Source organism: Eumetopias jubatus, unplaced genomic scaffold (genome assembly GCF_037043125.1).
Source record: "Eumetopias jubatus isolate StellerSeaLion01/CBP00866 unplaced genomic scaffold, mEumJub1_p1.0 scaffold_12, whole genome shotgun sequence".
Taxonomy (NCBI): domain Eukaryota; kingdom Metazoa; phylum Chordata; class Mammalia; order Carnivora; family Otariidae; genus Eumetopias; species Eumetopias jubatus.
In genome coordinates this window covers 40,821,814-40,844,958 of record NW_028274818.1, presented here as the reverse complement: position 1 = coordinate 40,844,958, position 23,145 = coordinate 40,821,814, and the positions used below count along the sequence as shown (strand labels likewise).

The following is a 23,145-nucleotide window of genomic DNA, read 5'->3' as shown; positions in this document are numbered from 1 at the left end:
CTGAATTATTGTTCTGCTGCCAAATATTCTATGGTGAACTTTTTTAGTACTCTATATGACAGTTTTCCCCAGGGTTATTTATAGGTGTTGTATGGCAAGACTATTTTTTTCTACTTAGCAGGTTAAAGTTTTGTGTGCTGGTTTTGGTTTTTGACCTCATCATTGAAACTATTTTAAATAGCAAAGAAAAGAGAAAAAACACAGAAAGCTAAAGAAGAAAACTCCAAAAATACCTTTATGATCTGAGCCAGAGAAACACTCTCCTGCTGAGCAAGTGATATGCCTCTAACTCTTTCCACATCTGATAGCTGGCGCACTGACTCCTCAATGGCACTCAGGTAACTGAGTTCTGCCGCCATACGATGCTGGAGGCCAGCAGGAGAAAAGCGCTTAGAACCTGGAAGGCATAAGCAACTGGCAAATGTAAAAGAAACGACCTCTCAGATTTTTGAAATTCATTTTTCATTTTAAGAACCAAAAAGTTTGCTTTCCATTGCAGGAAAGACAGTGACTTAATTAGCACGGTGTCCATTTTCCAGGTGTGTTTTGACTCAGGCTGGCAAAAGGGGAAAAATCACCACTGTCGAATCCGTCATGCTTTTCAATATTTCTTTTCCTGCACAATTCTGAATACTTCAAAAAGTAATCACATTCACTTGATGGGATAATATTTCCCTACAGTTCGACTGAAGGAAAAGGGATTTTAAGGGACAAAAGTAGTATCTTAAATTACAAGTGCATAGATCTACTTGCCTGGTGTTGAGGCCATCTCTGTTGTTCTGCTGGCAGCAAGGTTCATATCGGTGAAAGGTGCATTAGGCTTAAATCCTGTTATAGATGGAGGCATTATTACCGAGGATTTAGATCTTTCTAATGAAGTTCCTGGAAGGTCAAACTGCAACAATTTCTGGGAACTTGGAGACAGGGGAGAAGTTGGAGTTTTCTGAGATCTTCCCTTGTCTGATGAGACACTAGAAGTTTTGTTTCATAAAGATGTTAGAGAAAGGAAAACTACTTCAAGAGCCACTAAACAATTCTTAAGAACATCATGCATTACATTCTTTATTGACATTTAAAAGGCTGTGATTCAGGCATTTAATAATTCAACATAGTCACCATGTTGAATGAATGAATGAGTACGGCTCTCATTGCTAGACTTACAGTGGTGAACGAGCCAGGCACAAACACTGCCCAAAATAATAAAATAGAAAAGGAGTCTCAATTAAATTGGCACTTAACTCTTTCTTCTACAATGTACATATATAATGAATCACTTATTACAGTATGAGGCAAAACCTTCTAAAATACATAGACCTCATATAGCAATAAAATTACAGCCATATATAAAAGGTAAGGTCAAGCCTATCATATAAAAAATGTCTTAAAACGTATCTCTGAAAGAGAATAAAGTTGTCATTTTGTATTAAAGATTAAGAAATGACAAAATCCACTCTTTTGTTATTCCTCTTAACCCAAAAAGTCACAGCAAAAAATTATTTTCCTACTATCTATAAGTACTTTATATGTACTCATTTGTTTTCATCTATCTTCTGTTATAGTTCTTTCCTGCACTTTCTAATAAGAAGTAACCTCTCATAAGCAGTCTGATTATAACTCTTAATGTATTTATTTCAATACAAGGCACATGCCTAGCCCCTGAGAAATTAGACTCATTAAATTTACTGTTTCTCATAACAAAAAGATGTTGCCACGCACTAAACATTTATTTATTGAATAAATTACTTAAAGATACTTCATAAAGTTAGCCCAGTTAACATATTTCTAACATAGTAAAACAAGCTTACTTTTAGCTTTCATAAAACCAGGAGATAGTTTTCAAAGATAGACATTTCTCTTAAATCCAGCATATAAATATTTGAATAAAAGTAGTCTTGAGAGGTACTCACTTGTTTACAGTGACCTTAATTTACTATTGATGCTTTAGAGAACTACTATTTCTAATAGTCTGACAACCTCATTTATGGAATAGAAAAAGAATTTTATTCCTTCTGTCTCTTACTAGATTTCCAAGAAAGAATTCCAACACAATATCAAAACCAAGTATTCTGCCTGAATCTCACCTTGTGGTTTTACAAACTGAATTTGAATTTGCTCTGCAAATAAGATTCACCTAGACTAGCATTTCCAAAATTATGCTTCCAATGATGTTAATAAATTTTCCAAAAAATAAAAAGGACAGAAAAGTAAAGAGCTTGGGGACAGAAAGTGAGTATAGCCAAATAAATAAATAAATAAATAGGTTAAATATGTTTTTAAAAATCTGAACACCTCTTCAACAAAGCCTTAAATCATAGGTGAGGAAGGTGGCGGGGGAAGTCTATTCTATAGTATGGGGCATTTATCAAACTTATTTGGCTGTGGATTCTGTTTCAGAAATGTTTAACTTTGTAGATTTTGCCAAATAAATTATCATGAATATCTCTAAGGAAAGGTAAAGTTTTCTGACAAAAAAATTAAAATTCAATTTTAAACACAGCAATGATGGAATTAACGATGTAAGATTTACAACATGAAAGCATTAAAATTGATTATCTGTGACACTGTACTAGAAAAAGCAAACAGTTTTAAAAGAAAAAAATAAATCCATGTCTTCTCAGAGCTTAAATTTCCAGAAGGACAAAACTGGTGCAATAGATAAAAAGCCATGCAAAGGAATAGACACTGCATATGAAGCAACCACAAAATGTCATATATAAGCCACAGACTCAGTGTATAATACTGTATGATAATTAAAAAGAAGGACAAAAAAACAGTATGCAAGCTCTCCGTAATCATAGTAAGAGTGAGATTTCAAAATCTGCTTGAGTCATCAAATAAGTTGAGGAGAGAAAAGTTCACAGGAAGAAACAGATGAGACAAAAGGATGCTAAGTAGTTGTGTTGAAAGAGTGGATGAACACAGATGAGAAGAAATGTATAGATAAAGGAAGTGAGATAGTCTCTGGTAGCCTAGTGAAACACTTCAAATAAAGTTAAGTTCTTGGGAGTTCATCTACAGAGTAGCTGTGAGCTCACAGGGTACCCTAAGGAGAGCAGTTGCTTGGTCAAAGGATTGATTCAAGATAACAACAGTGGCAATGGCATTTAGAATAGAAAGGTGGATTGTGCTAGAGGCAAAGTATTCCTGAGAGAGGCTGTAATAGTTTAGGTGAGAGATGACCATATTTTAAAATATAAAGACCCAAACTATGAACAAAACTACCAAGTCTATTCAGAAAATACAGCAATTTATTGAATGGATTCTCTGAACATCAATGATATTATAACTTCAATTAAATATGAATTACAGGTATAAAATATACATTACCTCACAGAATGCCCAGGAAGATCCTCCAAAATGCTATCAGTGTCAAGAGTCTGCTCATAATCTTTAACAGAAAGTTTGCTACTGGTCCCAGATTTCTTTCCTTGATGAGAGCCACGTTCTGAGCCAGAGTGTACTTTCTCCTCATCAAGAAGTGAGTTCTGAACATTTCCAGTGAGTGAATCCAGCCCTATAAAGCAAATTTCTTATAAAGCTGATTCCCAATGTCAGAAGCTACTGAGAAATAATTGATATCTATATTTCAAGAAAGTAATAAAATGTACAGATCAGACTTTTTAAAAGTTATTTTTCATATATAAAATAAAGTAGTTCATCCTTCTGCTTCAGTTTAAGAATAAAGTTTCTTCCATTAACCCCCACTTGATGTTAAAAAATAAATTGTTCTTAAATAAAATGGTAAAAAATAGACAAACATATTAAGCAAGAATGAAGTACTGTTCTATCCCTATAAAAAAGTAACCTTTTGAAGACCTATAAGGATAAAATCCAGAGCTGGGAGAAAAACAGTATCAAATGCCAATGGAACGAGGCGCCTGGGTGGCTCAGTCATTAAGTGTTTGCCTTCGGCTCAGGTCATGATCCCAGGGTTCGAGGATCGAGCCCTGCATCGGGCTCCCTGCTCAACCAGGAGCCTGCTTCTCCCTCTCCCACTCCCCCTGTTGTGTTACCTCTCTCACTGTCTCTGTCAAATAAATAAATAAAATCCTTTAAAAAAAAAGCCAACTGAACTACATAATCATTTTTAAAAACTTTATGACAAGAACTACGTAGCCAGATTCATATAACTGCTCATATTCTCTGACTCAGAATAATCTTCCTTCTAGGTATATCTTGAGATTATTGAAATAAACAAAAATTATGCATGATATTGAATGTACAACTTTAAAATTTTTTAAATTTTGACCTCAATTTCCAACAACTGAAGAGTTGTCTAAATTACATAGATAACAGTAACTTGAACATTAGTAACTAGCACTTTGTAATTTAAAATGCACTCCACATACATTACTTTATCGCTCTTAAACATCTTATGAACTGAATACCATATGTTCAATTTACTGATGAGGTAACTAGAAATCTATGAGGCTATGTAACTTGCTAGAGGATACATGGTCACAGAGAAATAAAACATAAAAACAGGTCTCATGACTCTAAGTCTAGGGCAGCCTGATTTTATGTTTCAATAGCAACATGAGAAAAATATTTGTTACATTTTAAAAAGCAGAAAAAAGAACTGCATATATACTCTAATGACAGCAAAAAAAACTTCTAATGTAGACATATGGTTAAAGATCAAAAGAAAATGAAAAAGGAAACAATTATGCTGTACACCCATGTTCACAGCATTATTCACAGTAGCCAAAAGGTGGAAGCATTCCAAGTGTCCTTCAACAATGAATGAATACACAAAATGTGGTACTTAACATACAATGATAGATTACTCAGTCTTTTTTTTTTTTAAGATTTTATTTATTTATTTGACAGAGAAAGAGAGATCGCGAGAGCAGGAACACGAGCAGGGGGAGTGGGAGAGGGAGAAGCAGGCTTCCTGCTGAGCAGGGAGCCCGACACAGGGCTCGATCCCACGACCCTGGGATCATGACTTGAGCCGAAGGCAGACGCTTAACGACTGAGCCACCCAGGCAAGGAAGGACATTCTTTTTTTTTTTTTTTAAGAGAGAGAACGCACATGCACGAGTGCATGAGAAAGGTGAGGGAGGGAGGGGCAGAAGGAAAGAGAGAATCCCAAGCCAAGGCGCTGAGCATGGAGCCCAAAGCTGAGCTCGATCTCACGGTCCTGAGATCACGACGGAACTGAAGCCAAGAGTCCGATGCTTAACCAACTGAGCCACCCAGGTGCCTCGAAGGAAGGACATTCTGACACACACTACAACGTGGATGAATCTTAAAGCACATTATGCTAAAATAAGCCAATCACAAAAGGACTAAATTGTATGATCATACACTTATATGAAGTACCTAGAGTAGGCAAATCCACAGAAACACAAAGTAGACATTTGTTACCAGAGACAAGGGGGAGAGGAAAATGAGAGTTATTACCTAGAGGAAAAGAGTTTCAGCGTGGATTGCTGAACAGTTCTGGAGATGGACAATGGTGACAACTGCACAACATGAATGTACTTCATACCACCAAAATGTACCTTAGCAACAGTTAAATCGCCTAGTCAAATTCAAAGACAGAAAGTAGAATGGTGGCTACCAGGAGTACGGCAGGGACGGGGACAACAACCGAGGAATGGGAAGTCACTGTTTATTTAATGGGCCCAGAGTTTTAGTATGGGATGACAAAAAAGTTACAGAGATGGATGATGATAATGGTTGCAAACAGTGTAAAAACAACAACAACAAAAACAACAACTCAATGCCACCGAACTGGACACTTAAAATGGTTAAAATAAGGGGGAGAAGGTATTTGCAAAGGATACATTCGATAGGGAGTTAATATCCAAAATATATAAAGTACTGACTTCATATAGTGTTGTGTCAATACAACTCAACACCAAAAAAAACCCCAAATAATCTGATTTAAAAAGGGACAAAGAACCTGAATAGACATTTTTTCCAAAGAAGGCATACACATGGCCAACAGACATGTGAAAAGATGCTCAACATCAGTAATCACTGGGGCAGTGGAAATCAAAACCACAATGAGTTATCACCTCACACCTGTCAGAATGGCTAGTATCAAAAAGATAAGAAATAACAAGTGTTGGTCAGAATATGGAGAAAGGGAAGTCCTTCTGCACTGTTGGTGGAAATGTAAATTGGAGCAACCATTGTGGAAAACAGTATGGAGGTTTCCAAAAAATAAAAAATAGAAATACCGTATATACAATCCAGTAATTCCACTACTGGGTATTTATTCAACACTAACTTGAAACACTAATTTGAAAAAATATATGCACCCCTATGTTTATTGTAGCATTATTTATAATAGCCAAAATATGGAAGCAACCTAAGCATTCATCAATAGATGAATGGATAAAGATGTGGTGTGTACACACACACACACACACACACACACACACGGAATAGTATTCAGCCATAAAAAAGATGAGATCTTCCCATTTGTGACAACATGGGTTGACCTAGAAGGTATTACGCTATGTGAAATAAGGCAGACAGAGAAAGACAAATACCTTTTGATTTCATATGTGGGAATTTAAGAAACAAAACAATTGAACAAACAAAAAAACAAAGCAGAAACAGATCTGTAGATATAGAGAACAATCTGGTGGCTGCCTAGAGGAAGCGGGATAGGTGGATGGGCAAAATGGGTGAAGGGGGGTGGAAGGTACAGGCTTCCAGTTATGGACTAAGTCATGGGGATGAAAGGCACAGCATAGGAAAAACAGTCAATAGTATTGTAATAGCACTGTACGGTGACAGATGGCAGCTACACTTCCGGTAAGCATAGCATAATTACAGTTGTCAAGTCACTATGTTGTACATTTGTGACTAATGTAATTGTGTGTCAACTATACTTCAATTAAAAAAAAAAAAGTGTTTGGGAGCACCTGGGTGGCTCAGTCGGTTAAGTGACTGCCATCGGCTCAGGTCATGATCCTGGAGTCCCGGGATCGAGTCCTGCATTGGGCTCCCTGCTCAGTAGGGGGTCTGCTTCTCCCTCTGACCCTCCCCCCTCTCATGTGCTCTCTCTCTCACTCTCTCAAATAAATAAATTCTTTAAAAAAAATAAAAAATAAATAAATGGCAAATTTTGTGTTGGGTGTATGTTACCATATAAAAAATAAACTAACAAATAAATATACTCTGTTGTAGTCACAGTAATAGGATAACAACTTTTCATTAAAATTTAGTTTAAAAAAGGAAACTGAAAAGTCATAGCATATAAAATTTTAACAATTAAAGAAATGAAAACCACCTCAAATAAGATACCATTTTTCATTATTAGATTAGCAAATATTTTTAAAATAATAATGCCTTGAGTGTTATTCAACATACACAGAAAAGGATACCCATACATTGTTTTCATGGGAGTGCAAACTGATACAACCTTCCTGGAGAACAACTTATAATATGCATGAAAATAATTTTTGATCCCCTTTGAATCAGAAATTTCATCTCATTCACAGTAATTCATCCTAGGAAGCTATGTAAAGATGTGTACCGTGAATTAGATATGCTGAATGCATTACCACAACGGGGCGGGGGGGGGGGGGGATGACACACAAATAATCTAAAGGATTATCAATCAGTTTGAATAGACTCTATAATCTAAAATCTATTTATAATCCCTAGACTAAAAGCAAGTTGTTAATACTGAGTATCTCTAATTTTTTCATAATAAAAATGCATGTCTTTACTCATTTAATGTTAACCTTTGAAAATACACAATTTAAAAATTGCTCTTGAGGGCGCCTGGGTGGCTCAGTTGGTTAAGCGACTGCCTTCGGCTCAGGTCATGATCCCAGAGTCCTGGGATCGAGTCCCACATCAGGCTCCCGGCTCAGCGGGGAGCCTGCTTCTCCCTCTGACCTTCTCCCCTCTCATGCTGTTTCTCTCTCTCTCTCTCTCTCAAATAAATAAATAAAATCTTTAAAAAAATAAATAAAAAAATAAAAATTGCTCTTGATTTCAAACAACCAGAATTGTAGACAATACAAAGGTCTATGCAAGAAAGAACTAAACTCCAACCAAGGGACCCATACACAAAGGAAATATGTGCCCCTACTTTAAAAGATTGCCAAACGAGGGGTGCCTGGGTGGCTCAGTCTGTTAAGCAACTGCCTTTAGCTCAGGTCATGATCCCAGGGTCTTGGGAATTGAGCCCCACATTGGTCTCCCTGCTCAGCTGAGTCTGCTTCTCTCTTTCTTCCTCTGCCTCTCCCTCGGCTCATGCTCATGCCCACGCTCTCCCTCTTTCATAAATAAATAAATAAATCTTTAAAAAATAAATAAAAGATTGCCAAATGAAAGTGTATTTATAGGTTTTAAATTACATTAAGATAAAAAAAATTTTTCTTATGGTAATTACCACTTTAATCCTTAGGTGAGACACTAAAAAAACAGGGCAAAACAATTGCAAACTAAAAGAACTGAGTATGCTCAGCATTTCCCAAAGTATGTTCAGCTGAATTCAAATGCCTTAACATGCTGGTGGAAGAAATGATTCTGTGGTTAAATAAATTTGGAAAATACTTCATACTGCAGCCTCATCCTCATCCTAAAATAAATAATGCATGTTAGTATATCAGGGGTATTGATGAATCCTGTAGAAAAGAAGCCTGTTTCACTCTAAAAGCATTTCCCAAATTTATGGAACCATGGAGCTCTTTTATACTCAGAACACTTATGAAACAGTATTTCACAAGAAAAGACAGACATTGGGAAGTGCTGGTGGAATGATGTCTAAGTCCCACCAAAAACTTTCAGAACAATCTGCAAGAGAGTCATACTAGGTTAATGATTAAGCAATAATTTCTCCCTAGCACTCTCATATTGGGAGTATAAAGTGGCATTAGCTTTCCGAGGGGTTATTTGGCAAAATGTACCCAAATTCTAAACATGACATACTCTTTGCCCCATTACCTCACTTCTAGAATTTTACCTTAAAGGAAAGAACCAGATTAATGCATAAAGATACATTTATAAGGATATTCAATGCAGCAGTGTTCCTAATGGGAAAAAGAAATAGAGTAGCCTAAATGTCTAACAATTTGCTAAATAAATTATATTAAAATAATAAAACACTGGATAGTCATTACAAGGGTCATCCATATTTACTGACAGAGAAAGAGATCTATAACCCACTGACAGAACAAAAGGGCATGTAAACAAATGTGGTCCCTTACATGTAACACTTCCTATTTACATATGCCTACAATTATCTGAAAGGATACTTACTAAAAATCTTAACATTTCACACCCATTAGAATATCTATTACTTTAAAAAAAAAAAAAGAAAGAAAAAAGTGTTAGTGTGGATGTGAAGAAGTTGGAGCCTGTGTGCATTACTGGCAGAAATGTAAACTGCCACAGCCACAATGGAAAACAGTATGACATTTCCTCAAAAAGTTAAACACAGATATACCATTTGATCCAACAAATCCCTACCTGGTGATATACACAAAAAACTTGAAAGCAGGGACTCCCAACAGTTATTTGCACACCAATGTTTGTGGCAACATATTCACAATAACCCAAAGGTGGAAACAACCAGAATGTCCATCAAATAACGGATAAACAAAATGTGGTGTACACATACAGTGGAATATTATTCAGCCTCAAAAAGGACATTCTCATGCAAGCCACCACACAGATGAAACTTGAAAACATTATGATACTAAGCCAAACTAAAGGACAAATGTTGTATGATGCCACTATGTAGCACCTAGAAGTATCTAGAGTAGTCAAATTCATAGACAGCCAAGTACAATAGTGGTTTGCAGGGGCTGCGGAATGGGAGGAAGGAAGAGTTACTGTTCAACGAATACAGAGTTTCAGTATGGGATGATGAAAAGGTTCTGGAGATGGACGGCAGTGATGGATGCACAGCAATGTGAATGTGTTTTAATGACACTGAACTATACACTTGAAAATGGTTAAGATGATAAAGTTTATGTTATGTGTATTTTACCACAATTGTTAAAACAAAGTTTAAAAAAAACATTAGCATTGGTTATTTTCAAGTAAAGGGATTATAGGTGATTTCAATTTTTAAATAGTTTTTTTTGTTTTGTTTTGTTTTGTTTTTTACTGATTTCTCCACCCCCTGTGGTTTGCTAAGTCAATGAACAATTTTTACAATTAGAAAAAACAATTTTGGGGGTGCCTGGGTGGCTCAGTCATTAAGCATCTGCCTTTGGCTCAGGTCATGATCCTGGGGTCCTGGGATGGAGCCCTGCATCGGGCTCCATGCTAGGCGGGAAGCCTGCTTCTCCCTCTCCCTCTGCCCCTTCCCCCCCCTGCTTGTGCTCACCCTCTCTCTCTCTCTCTCTGTCAAGTAAAAAAATAAAAATTAAAAAAAAAAAAGGAAATGAAGTACTGGTATGTACTACAACATGGATTAAACTCAAACATTCGGGGCACCTAGGTGGCTCAGTCGTTGAGCGTCTGCCTTTGGCTCAGGTCATGATCCCAGGGTCCTGGGATCAAGCCCTGCATTGGGCTCCCTGCTAGGCTCCCACTCCCCCTGCTTGTGTTCCCTCTCTCACTGTGTCTCTGTCAAACCAAATCTTAAAAAAAAAGGAAAGAAAAAACAATTTTGGGAGCAAAATCATTCCCTAGGGGCCATCCTGTGAGTCTAAGAGGCTTTTCCTAATTACTGTATCTTCTTACCTCTAGGCTTACAGAGCAAATTATAGCCAAGAATAGAACTGAATGGTCTGATAGATGTTCTCCTCAATCCCTCAAAAATACTTAAGAGTGCCAAAGGCCAGGTACTGTGGCCAAGTACTGGGATGTATACATTATATCTGTTAATTTCACATAAGCTTCCAAAATTACCATATGAAACATCTACTGATACCGTTGATATCATCTTTGTCTTAGAGATAAGGAAATTTGAGTACTTTTAATTATGCTTGAGATGTACAAGATATACTCTAAAGTTTTTTAAGATTTTTTTTTTTTTATTAGAGAGAGAGAGAGCGAAAGAGGGAACATAAGCAGGGGGAGTGGGAGAGGGAGAAGCAGGCTTCCCGCTGAGTGGGAGCCTGATGCAGGGCTCGATCCCAGAACCCTAGGATCATGACCCAAGCCAAAGGCAGACGCTTAACGACTGAGCCCCACCCAGGTGCCCCTAAAGTTTTTTTAAAAGCAGTTGCAAAACTAAATGATTTCATTTCTGTTGTTTAAATAAAGGGGTGTGTGGGTGTACATGGTTTTATATACACACTGGAAAAACAGGCACCAAAAATGTTAATAGTTTATCTCTGAGCAGAGGGATCAATGGGGACTAATACTTCTTTTACAACTGTTTATCTGTAATCCTTAATTTTTTATCATTGCAAATGTATTCCTTTTGTTTAAGGATTTACACTGTTCTATATCAAAAAGGTATTGCTGTAATGACAAATAAATATGAAACCTAATCACATTTTATCATAAAGAAATTCATCTAACTTCTTATGGAATCAAATTATAACTTTAGATCACTACCACAAAATGATTGGTAAAAGAAAAAGTCACCATGTAAAAATTCCACTTACATTCTATCTTTTCTTTTTTTCCTTTCTTCCCTTTAGAAGAAGTAGATGAACGAGACGATGCAGCAGACTGGGTTCCTGACGAATGCTGGGAGGTAACATCCACAGAGGACAGATCGTAGGCAGACTTTCTGCTAGAATGGTCCTCCTGAATGCCCAAATTGCTACCACTGATACTGTCAAAGAACAAGCAGTAGTGGTTAAAGAACAAAATAAAAAGTCTTAAAACACAGCTAAAACTATGGATATTTTAAAATACGTTTAATCACAAGGAGAATATAACTATAATTGAAAATGGCTTCCACTTTTCTTTTTTTGTTTTCTTACTACCATAAGCTTGGATTGTTCCCTATGGCTCAATTTATTATTGAGAAAAATCTAAGGGAGTTGTCTACTGAACTGAAACTAATAAAAAATGGATAATTCAGACATAAAAGAAAAAATATAATGTTGGATACTGGAAAATGTGGTCTCAATTTCCACTCAAATTCATCATTTAATATGTTATAATTATTTTCCTCCTGATAATATGTTCAACCTAGAAATAAAATGCAATAAATCATCTTGATTGGTGATATTAAATGTCACAATTAAATCTTTGCAAGTTTTGATTTAAAGCCTGCTTCTCCCTCTCCCGCACCCCCCGCTTGTGTTTCCTCTCTCACTGTGTCTCTTTCTGTCAAATAAATAAAATCTTAAAAAAAAAATTTTAATCTTTTCTTTAGAGTTCAAAAGTTAAAACTCTACTTTGCCCACTTTAATTTTAATAATACTTATTTTCATAAGTTTAACCAGATAGAACTAATTTTCAAAAGATCACCCAATAATTTTATGTGAATTATAATTTGTAATTTGTGAAGCAAATTATATTGAATGTGAGTAATTACAGATTACTTTATATGGTAACAAAATTTAGGGAGGAAATTCTCTCTGGCAAAGTCTGATTCACTTACTGTATGACTCTGTACCAGTAACAACCTGGATGCTTCAGTTTCCTCTCTCTGAAGTAGGAACAGTAACAAAAATACCACCTCAGGCTATTATAAGAATGAGTTAATACAAGCAAAGCCCCCTCAGTCCTCTCAGTGCCTTGCACAATGTGTCCAATAAATATTAACATTGTAATATTGTTATTTTTCAAAGCCTTGCAAAAGTTTAGATGTTCTTCCAATTAGAAAAAAAATGTATTGATTTACTTGGGATCATGGAGTCAAGGATCTATCTGGTCATCCCTGATTCTATCACAGAAAACCATTACTTAATCTTCTTATATTAGTATACCATGGGAGACTTTCCCAATACCATCCTCTACTAGGGACTCACAGATTGACTTAACAACGTATTTTCTGCTTATTGTGTGCCAGGCCCTGTTCTAAGTACTTTATATTTCACTGAATATTCATAACACTCTGAAGCAGGTATGATTATTTTCCCCATTTTACAAAGATGGAAACTGAAGCACAGGAGTTAAGTAATATGCCTGAAGGCAAACAACTAATATCAGGACAGCCAGGATTTAAACCCAGACAGTCTGGATCCAGAGCCCATGCTCTTAATAATCTCTACGCTATGTGGACTCTACATGTATCTTTAAACAAACTGACTCATAGTCACACCACAGTTCTCACTTGTAAATTTTTCTCACTCTTTGGATTTTATCCCATATCGTCAACATATACTTACTTAGGTTCAAGAGCTGATTTTCTTTCTGTCAAAGTCCCACTCCCTGGAGAGGAGACAAAATCATCTTCATATGAAACACTGCTTAAAGGGGTTGTAATGACATTTAAAGGACGCGATGCTGAGGTTCCTCTTTCCAACCTATCTTCAAACCCTGTCAAAAGTAAATCGTTGAAATGTGCTTTAAAATAAAAATTAAAAAACTACAAGCAAAGCATTCCACAACATGCGGATTAACAACATGGATTTAGGAACATTTTAGTTTGCTTTATTAGTGCTTCTTTTCAATCTATCTTTATATTTAACAATACATTTTAACTTTTTATTAGGGAAATTCTCAAACATACAACAAAATAGAGAAAATAGCATAATGAAACTAAGATATCCACCAGCCCGCTTTAACAATTATCAATACATGACCAATCTAGTTTCAACTAAATTTCCTCTTCTCCCCATTTCTCACTCCCCTCCCAGACTATTTTGAAGCAAATCCTGGATAACACATCATTTGAACTCAAAGTATTTCAGTATAATTATAAAATCTTAATGAAAATCTAATACGATTTAAGAAAAAAACACACTTCTCTTGCAAAAAAAAAAAAAATGAGGGTGTTGATTTAAAGCACTTTGCTTTTGGGACACCTGGGTGGCTCAGTCGGTTAAGCAGATGCCTTCGGCCCGGGTCATGATCCCAGGGTCCTGGGATCAAGTCCCGCATCGGGCTCCTTGCTCAGCAGGGAGCCTGCTTCTCCCTCTCTCTCCCTCTGCTTGTGCTCTCTCTGTCAAATAGATAAAATCTTAAAAAAAAAGCACTTTGTTTTCACCAAAAAAAACTTTAAAATTACCACCTATAGGAAATAAGTGTTAACAAAAGAGATTGATGGCATGTGTATGTCTGCACAAGATCATAACAAAGTAGCTAAATATGAATTCTAGGAAAATGCACTGTGATACCAGTTAAGCATAAGATGAATAGATGAAATCAATTCACTTATCAAGTAAGTTGTTCACTATGTAGAATGGAGATAAAAACCACAGCATATTGATGGCTGACTGAAGGCTCAGCCTCATTCTCCAACCTGGAAATTCTAAAGTTATGTTAGCATAAAATGGGTAGAATCTACCTAGAGTAGGAAGAAAAGAGAAAGGGACTTGAAGGAATTAAGTTTATCATAGAAAAGGAAAATCGTGTTGCAGGATTTCAGAGATAAGAAACTTTAGAAGTCAGTTGTTTCATGACCCAAATAAATGTAGTTACATTTCTGTCCAAAGTCTTTTTTTTTTTCAGCTTTATTTAAGGAATCTCTAAACTCAACGTGGGGCTCAAACTCACAACCCCGAGATCAAGAGCAAAGTCTATTTTTAAAATTAGTTTTGACAAGCACTAATAGTTTCCATATTAGAATGTTACTACAGTTGCCCCTCTCGATTCTTGACCACTATATTCCCAATGACTCACAAATCACTGTATTAATATACTTATTTTCTATCTAAACACATAACTACGGTCACAGAAAATCTAGCATACACTTGGTACATACAAATCCTGAACACCACAAATGAATTTCTCTAAATTAGACCAAAATTTCTACAACTACCAATTATTGGTTCATGACAACAACCAATAAGTCTCTATTATCCTCATAAATGAACAAATGAAAATTTGTACTTAAGTATTACCTTGTACAGAATTATTAAGTGATTTATCTTAAGATAACATACAAATAGCACAAGGCTTACTTATTTTTCTCACCTTTTCCATACAACTGATACGACTTTGTAAAAATATTAATGACACTATGTGGACTTCCCTTTGCCAATTCTTCCCATGGTCCTTTGCTTTGTGTACCACCTATGTGCCCAAAAAGTGGCAAGAATTTTTCAGCTTCCTTCTGAAACTCTTTGATGGGTTCATAACCATTTCTTTCTCCAGCACAAAATTCCTTTTCCTTTAAGATTTCTGCTACCTTCAACGTGGGCTGTCCATCTTGGCCTCCCTCTTCTTCAGAAAGACTCCCCTCACTAAGAAGAGGCCCTTCGCTGACTGAATCTGTGCTGGAACCAAAAGACAATTTGGCTTTGTCTTGAGAAGCTTGCACATCAGAGCTGGAAGAGTCAGTCCGCCTCTTACACAACTGTGCCAGGAGCCCCTCTGGTTTGGGACCAGGGGATCTCATTCTGAACCTTGATATGGCACTATGAGGTCTTATCATTTCAGGAAGCTTTTTAAATTCACTGAGGTTGCCTACACCAGGAAGATCCTCATCAAAAGTTGCATGAGATACACAGGTTCCCATCATCTTTTGAATTCGGGCAGAGAAAACATCTTCAGTATCCTCTTTCACAGGCGGACTTACAGCCTTGGTCCACGGTCCCTCTTCTTGGGGTGTTTGCTGTACATCATACTCGGCGTTCCAGACTGACCCATAGTTTATGTTAGCCCCAGCTAATTTCTTGGCTTCACTTTCAATCCTGCTGGACAAAGAAGCAGCTGTTGCTTTCAAGGCTTCAATACGATCCAGTTTACTCTTATATTGGCTGGCACTAGGTTTTAACAAGGCATCTGGATGAGCAGCTGGTGAGGTCAGATATGGTTGAGGTGTATAAGTTAGTGGCCCTGAGGCCACAGTATGGTTCTTTCTGGTTGGTAAGACAGATTCAAAATCCTTATGCAAAATTCCTACATGCTCTAGACTCAAGAGATGGGAGAGTAAATTTCCAGCTGTTCCAACAAGAGGCTGTGGTTGAGAATTCTGGACTCGTGGGCTCAATCTGTCAGGCTGCATCCATGTAGGTTCCATCAAGTCCCTTCTGGAAATGAGAGTCATAGTATGTTGGTTAACAAAGTAACTCATGACTAAGCCACCAGTTTTTTTAACTTTTTTTCCTCAGGGTAATGCACACTCACCATCGGAAAAAAAAGGACAGGCAAAGAGGATAAAAAAAGATAAAGATCACTCATAGCTAAACAATGAGAAAGCGGCACTACTACTATTTCATTTAGAATTATAACTTTCCAAAACATTTTTCTATGTGTGTGATGTGTTTTGGCATTTTTATTTTCATAAAAATGGAATGTTATCATGCAAACTGCTTTCTTCAACTAATACATATTTTAAACTATTAATTAAAGAGAAGCCTTCATAACCTTTAAAACTCGGTAAACAAAATTCTTTATAACATTGGCTCTACCTGTTCCTCTAAAAATAATGTTATACAGGGGCGCCTGGTGGCTCAGTCAGTTAAGCATCTGCCTTTGGCTCAGATCATGATCCCAGGGTCCTGAGTTCAAGATCCACATCGGCGGGCTCCCTGCTCAGCAGCGAGCCTGCTTCTCCCTCCCTCTCTCTGCCCCTCCCCCTGGTTATGCTTTCTCGCTCATGCTCGCTCTCTCTCTCAAATAAAAATCTTTAAAAAAAAATTAAAATTAAAAAAATAAATAATGTTATATAAAGAGAAATGCTTAAGATTGCTAAATACTAACATTGGCATGGTAGTCATTATTCTAATCAACAAATATTTAATAAATGTTTATGTTTAACATTGTACATACTGAAGAAATAAGATCATTATAATCTCAATTTTAAAAAATTAGTGAACATCAATGAGTATCACTGCAAAACTATGAATACCAATTATAAATATACAATACAGAGTAGGGTGTCCATAAAGTCTAAAAACAGAATAAAGATGTCCCAGATGACATTATATAAATAACGTTTCCAGACCATGGACACCCTGTATATTAAGGGATATTATAAAAACATGAAAGGTCAATTTTAACTATTAAGTAGATGCTTATAAAAAACAACATGAGGTTTTTGTCCTTGGTCTTGTCCATTATTTTTGGATGACATAAAGATATGCTTATCAAATTTGCAAATGACAGAAGGCTAGGAGGCATTGCTAACCCAAAAAATTATCAAATTATGATTCAAAGTGATTTGGACAGGCTACAACCTTGACCAAACTAGTATGGATAAATGTAGTCTTACCAATTAAATTCAAAAGAATCATTTGGAGGAGGGTAACCAGAGTGATAAGAGAATTAGAAAGCATGTCATGCAAGGTTTGGCTGGAAGTTATATTGTACAGTCTTGTGTACTGAAGGGCTACTATGAAAACGGAATGAAGGAAGACTAGTGCATAGATTCTATGCCACAAAATATAGAGTGTCAGGTTATCAGGGCTCAGACTAAGCTGGTAGTAATGGGAATACAAAGGAAGTTATAAATATAAAAGATATTGCTGAGTAAAAATCCAAGATCTTTAAATTCAAGTATTTAAAATGCCAATTATGTGCCAGGCACCTGTTGATGCTAGAGGAACAGGGGAGACAAATATTCAGTTCATCCAGTTAAGACTTAATCCGTACTCTTTAGTTCCTTAATATTTAGCAGGGATGAGAGACTAATAAATAGTTAAAATACAATGTCATAAATACTAATATAAAGACATATAAAGTTCAATAGACTGCAGATAGAAAACAATAAACTCTGCTAGCCAAGGAAAGTGGCTTTTGAGCTAGATCTTCAAGGTCTTCAAGGTCAGATATGTAATTTGGAGCTTCCCAGGTAGCTAATGAAGAATATGGGACATGAAGGGCAGGGAAAAGAAATGCCATGCCTCCAAGCATAAAGTAACTGAGGTATGTTGAAACTACTAACAGAAATGGGGAACCCAAGTAATGGGTAGAGGGAAAAGTGGAGGCTATAGATTCTATATCACAAGTTGAAGAAATGTGATATTAAAAAGAAAAGGAAAGGAACACATGCAAGGTAATAATAATAGATCTGTTTTATATCTGGTTTGTTTTCAACACTGTATAACTTATTTAGAATTAGAAGGAAATTCAGGGAAAGGTAAAACAGAAGACAGAAAGCCGAAATGGTTGAAGTATTTAAAACCATATCATCTCAAAATCCCCTCAAATTCCATACAGTTTACTTTTACTTCATTGCAAATAATATATGACAGCAAGAAAAAAATTTTGCTTAAGAAAACTTAAGGTAACATAGTCCTTGATCAGCAATCTAGCCCTTGTTCCTAGCCCCTGTTCATATGTTCACATGCATATCCAAATACAGCTTTTGAAAGGTACAATGGATAAATTGGAATGAGTCATATGATGAAAGTTTGATTAGTAATAGATACAAACATGCCTTCTGAAAATTATTCACCACAAATACTTTAAAATATTAATTTCACTGTTATTCATTCATCAACACAGTTTTTTTACCGTGTGTTTAGTCCAGAGAAAGCAAGAGTGCTTCCAACTGCAGGATCCCTGGGAGGACTGACATTTACATTGCATATGAAAGGACAGGTAAAAGTTGAACAGTAGAAGAGGGGTATTTGTGCACATGTATAGTTGTACACCATGCTTAAGTACCCATCAGAAGATATGAACCAATTTCTAAATAAACAACTTGCTCACGTAGGTTAGTCAACAAAATTCACTACACATAGACCACTATACTAAATTTCATCGAAAAAAAGCTTAATCATCTTTCATTCTCTCCTTTTTACCTTGCAAGAGGCTGTGGAGGTTCTGACAGAGACATGTCACTACTAGAAGATGCACTTAGGGGACGTTCCTGTACTTTGTTTTCTTTGTCTGATTCTCCAGAAGGCTGATACCCTGGTCTGGTCTAGGAGAAAAGGACATCAAATTTATGTGACTCCTATCACAAAGATATACTCAGGGAGTACATAAGACAAATACTAAGTCACTTCAACTTTACAAAGATCATGAAATGTAGGGGCTTTTTCTCTTAAATAAAACTGGTTCAAATTTGGTTGGCTTAAGCAGCCATTATAATTAAGAGCAAAATTATATCTGAAATCCAAGAAAGGCACCTATTACTAACTGCATAATCTGAAGTAAGTAATACTCTTTCTAAACCTCAGTTTTCTCACCTGGAAATACTAGTCGCATTTACCTTCTCAGGGTTATGAGGATTTACTGAAGCTTTAGCCTTATAAAGCCTTTAGAACAGTCTGTGGTACACGGTACATACTCAACATTATTCTTAAAAACAAAAGCAATACTCAAAAAATTATCACATACAGTAGGCTATTCTCTAATTTCAGCACAGATCACAAAAATAAGCTTTTATTGACATAATTAACTTTTTGCTCAGTAATACAATGAAAACTAGGCAAGGATGTAACTAATAGCAGTGATGAGAGGAATAGAGATCAGCAACAATCACTCTAGGAAACGCTAACCGAGCACTTGTTTTCAATCACGTTTATCAAATTACTCTCCACATACAATAAATTTCATGAAAAGGTCAACATTACTACAAATATTATCTGAGCATATGCCTGAATATTAGGAATGATGGCAACAAAATGGCAAATAAGCTTTTTCTAATCATGAATGACTTCCTTTTGCATTTCTGGCACTACTATTACCTGTGTTTCCTGTGTAACATGTTGATGAGCTGGCTCTTCGAGCAAGGTCTTTTCTAGTAGCAGTTTGGAATAAGTATCCTGCAGTCGCCTAGTTACTGATGGCTCAGAAGGAGGCACATTTTTTACTTTAGTAAAGGCTTCTTTCTGTTTCCGATAGAGCTCCTGTAATCGTTTGTTCTTCTGCTCAGTGGCCTCCTTTTGGGCCTTCTTCTCTTCATTTTGCTTCCTCTTCCTTTCCTCCTGCTGTCTAACAATGTACTGGCGTACCTCATCTGTGTCATAGTGGCGCTTTTTGGAAATAACAGGGGGATCTTCATTAGCTGTTATTTTGTCAGGTTTTCTTTTTACTGGGCTGTGACTCCTAGGAGCCTGTACTGGTGCTGATGACTTCTGATTCTGTAACTCTCCTGTCTCTTGCCTTGCAGCCTGAACTGTAGAATCCAGCTGTAGGTCATCAAGAATTCCACGAATTTCAAGAGGTAAAAAGTCCTTATTCAAGGCCGTATTTTCCTCCTGTTTATTATCTGGAAGAGATGGAGCTAATTTCTTTGTATTATTTTCAGACCGAGCTCTACTTCTCGAACGTTCTGAGTTTCGTGGAAGATGTCTATGTGAAACATCCAATCTAGGATCAGATTCTGCTCTTCCAATATGACCCCCTGCAAAGTATGAACTGTTAGTGATGTATTAAAATCCTATATTCATTCCTAAGATTTATTGTAGTGAGGAAAAAATTAGAGAATTTCACTTTATCTTAAACTCAAATTTAAATATCCTATGAAATTGTTCAAAGAATATTATAGAAGGAAAGAAAAATTTTTAGAAGAGAATAATTTCAATCTTTAAAAATAACTATACTTACTTGGCATTTAAAAAATGCATTTTTAATATTTCTGAAGATAGATCTTATTGTTAACACGAATATTTAACTATTAACAGTTACTATTTCTCTCCCATGCACATATTTAATGATACTATCTCTCTCCATCCCTAAACCCCTAAAACAGGTGTTTAAAAACCAACAATTTTAAACTGCCACAATTCTCCAAAGAGTAATAGAAAAGAAATTAAATATATAGAAAAACAATCATTTTATAATCTAAATGTTTGTTGATGTGGGTTAATTTTAAACTGAGAATGCATGTTAGTTTATTTACAAGCTAGAGGAGAGTGAAGAGTAAATGCAAAGTATATATTGACTTCTATATATACCTAATTATAGTTTTAATTGATTTCTTACTGAATCCACTCTAGAAGCTCAAATTAATTGAAGAAAATTTTGTTACTGAAAAGGAAAGCTGGCCTGTAGGTATTTGCATTTCATTTCCCAAAATTAGTGTTAATGAGAAAAGTAACTAGTTATTTCAAAGAGCATTTAAGACACTTCAAAAAGAGAAAAGCAATGCACTTGAGGGTCAAACCAAAGAGTTGTAGATCCTAGATCAAATTTTGCCACCCACTTAATGTATATACCCTTGAGAAAAATCACTTCTCTCTTGGGGCCTGTTTCCTAATCTGTCAAATAAAAAACCCAATATTGTGAAAGTGTGCCTGTGTTTGTGTATACACGGATAAGACAGATTGGACTTAATTCCCTTAAGGTCTCTAAAAGTCTTATAAACTCTAATTAAATGATGCTTTTTTATTCACATGGCAGCTAAATGTAATTAATATAATAAAAGTCATCATGTCTATATATAGAAATTAACCATAGATAAGCCCAATAGAACATTTCTTCTTTTATGAGCCATATTCACAATTATAAACCAAATTCTTAAAGCATTCTCAAAAGAGTACTTTCATCTCCTCTAAGTACTTACACAAGCAATTTTTAATTGCTCTTCTCAACAATTTTAATTACTGAAACAACTTAATAATTTAATTACTCACCAGATTTAGTAGTTCTTTCTCTTCCACTTCTGTCATTTGATGCTGTTCTTCGCTCTTTTTGCTCTACTCTGGGTGCAGGCCCCAGGATCTTCTTTACTAATTTTTGTCCATCTCGCCAAGAGGATGTACTTATCAGACGACTGCTACCTAAAAAATATATACATACATATTGGGTTGAATTTAAAACTTCAAATTTATCTCTAACAAGTGTATCTAGTCAACCATACAGGTTTTGTAATTAATCTTATCCTTATCTTATGTCAAAGTCAAAAGGTTTACAATCTAATTTTTAACACAATGTCCCAAAAATCAAATAGCAGTTTAAATTCTGATTTATCCACACACCTCAAATAAGTGTAAAATGCTTTGCAAGTTAAGTACCAAATGGTTAACGATTCCCAAAACCTCAACCTCAAGCAGAACACTGAATCCAATAGTTTGGGCACAGAACAAAATAATGTCTTAATTATAGTAAGGGTTTGGCTTACCAACAGTACCTGGCACATAGTAAAATGTATGTTTGCTGAAGGAACAAATGACTTAAACTAAGCATAGGAAAAAAATCTGAAGAAACATGTAACAGTTAACAGTGATTACCTTTGAAGAGGATAGTATTATAGGGAATTTCACATTATATTTATAGATACATATCAGAAGTACATATTACCTTTTTATGAATAAAACAATGATACTCCAAAAGCAAGTATCATCAACATTTTAAATTGCCCTCATTATAAAAGTTCATAAAAATAAAAGTATGGTCCAATAAATATAGCTGTTGACTAAGAGAGAAACTTTTCATTTACTACTTTCAGATTGTAAAAAAATTAAAATTAGACCATCATACTCCAACACAGGTGGAGTACTACTATGTGGCTATTTTAAATTATAATTTCCATAAGAAATTAGAGAAATGCTTTTGTGGTAAGATGCTAAGAGAAAAAGATAAAATGTTATGAATACAATGATTATGATCATCTACTATTATGATTTTAAAACTACTTTAAGGAAATAACAAAATACTAGTACTTCAAGTGAAGACAGTGGTTTTCTCTGTTTTCTGCTATTTTTCAAGCTTTCTTGATAAAATACTTAATAGTTTCAGGGGCATTCAGTGTCCAGCCACACCCAAAATAGGTTGTTTGTTTTATCTCAATTCCGTGGTAATGCTATTTTAAACTCCACTCAAAAGACAGTCTTGGGCGCCTGGGTGGCTCAGTTGGTTAAGTGACTGCCTTCGGCTCAGGTCATGATCCTGGAGTCCCTGGATCAAGTCCCGCATCGGGCTCCCTGCTCAGCAGGGAGTCTGCTTCTCCCTCTCCCCCTCCTCCCCGCTTGTGTGCTCTCTCTCTCAAATAAATAAATAAAATCTTTTTTAAAAAAGATAAAAAGGCTTCAATTTAAAAGTTTAAGTGAAAGTACAGTTTTAATGAAAACATCCAGTACAAAGAAAGAAAATTATAAATCTGTGTGTGCTATTTATGTTTTTGCACCTTGTTATTAACCTTAAATGATCTAAAATATTTAAATGGCTTTAAGTCTATTGCTGAATCTATTTATAAGAAACTTTATGTTCTTAAGCAAAATGAGAGAAGAGGCTTCTCTTCGATTTCAGCTT

The 23,145-nt window shown here is 35.7% G+C and overlaps 1 protein-coding gene across 3 annotated transcripts in view; it reads right to left on the bottom strand.

Annotated features, from left to right (window-relative positions):
* The window catches only part of CEP350 (centrosomal protein 350), a 154,847-nt gene that overhangs the window by 87,754 nt on the left and 43,948 nt on the right, over positions 1–23,145 (bottom strand). For all 3 annotated transcript variants that reach the window (XM_088017380.1, XM_028121508.2, XM_028121509.2), the window contains exons 9-17: positions 21,528–21,674; positions 19,638–20,296; positions 18,747–18,868; positions 14,971–16,028; positions 13,221–13,371; positions 11,541–11,713; positions 3,328–3,514; positions 754–971; positions 234–397 (exon numbers count right to left, since the gene is read on the bottom strand). In XM_088017380.1, coding sequence (XP_087873506.1) covers positions 234–397; positions 754–971; positions 3,328–3,514; positions 11,541–11,713; positions 13,221–13,371; positions 14,971–16,028; positions 18,747–18,868; positions 19,638–20,296; positions 21,528–21,674 — 2,879 coding nt within the window. The remainder of the gene's footprint in view (positions 1–233; positions 398–753; positions 972–3,327; positions 3,515–11,540; positions 11,714–13,220; positions 13,372–14,970; positions 16,029–18,746; positions 18,869–19,637; positions 20,297–21,527; positions 21,675–23,145) is intronic.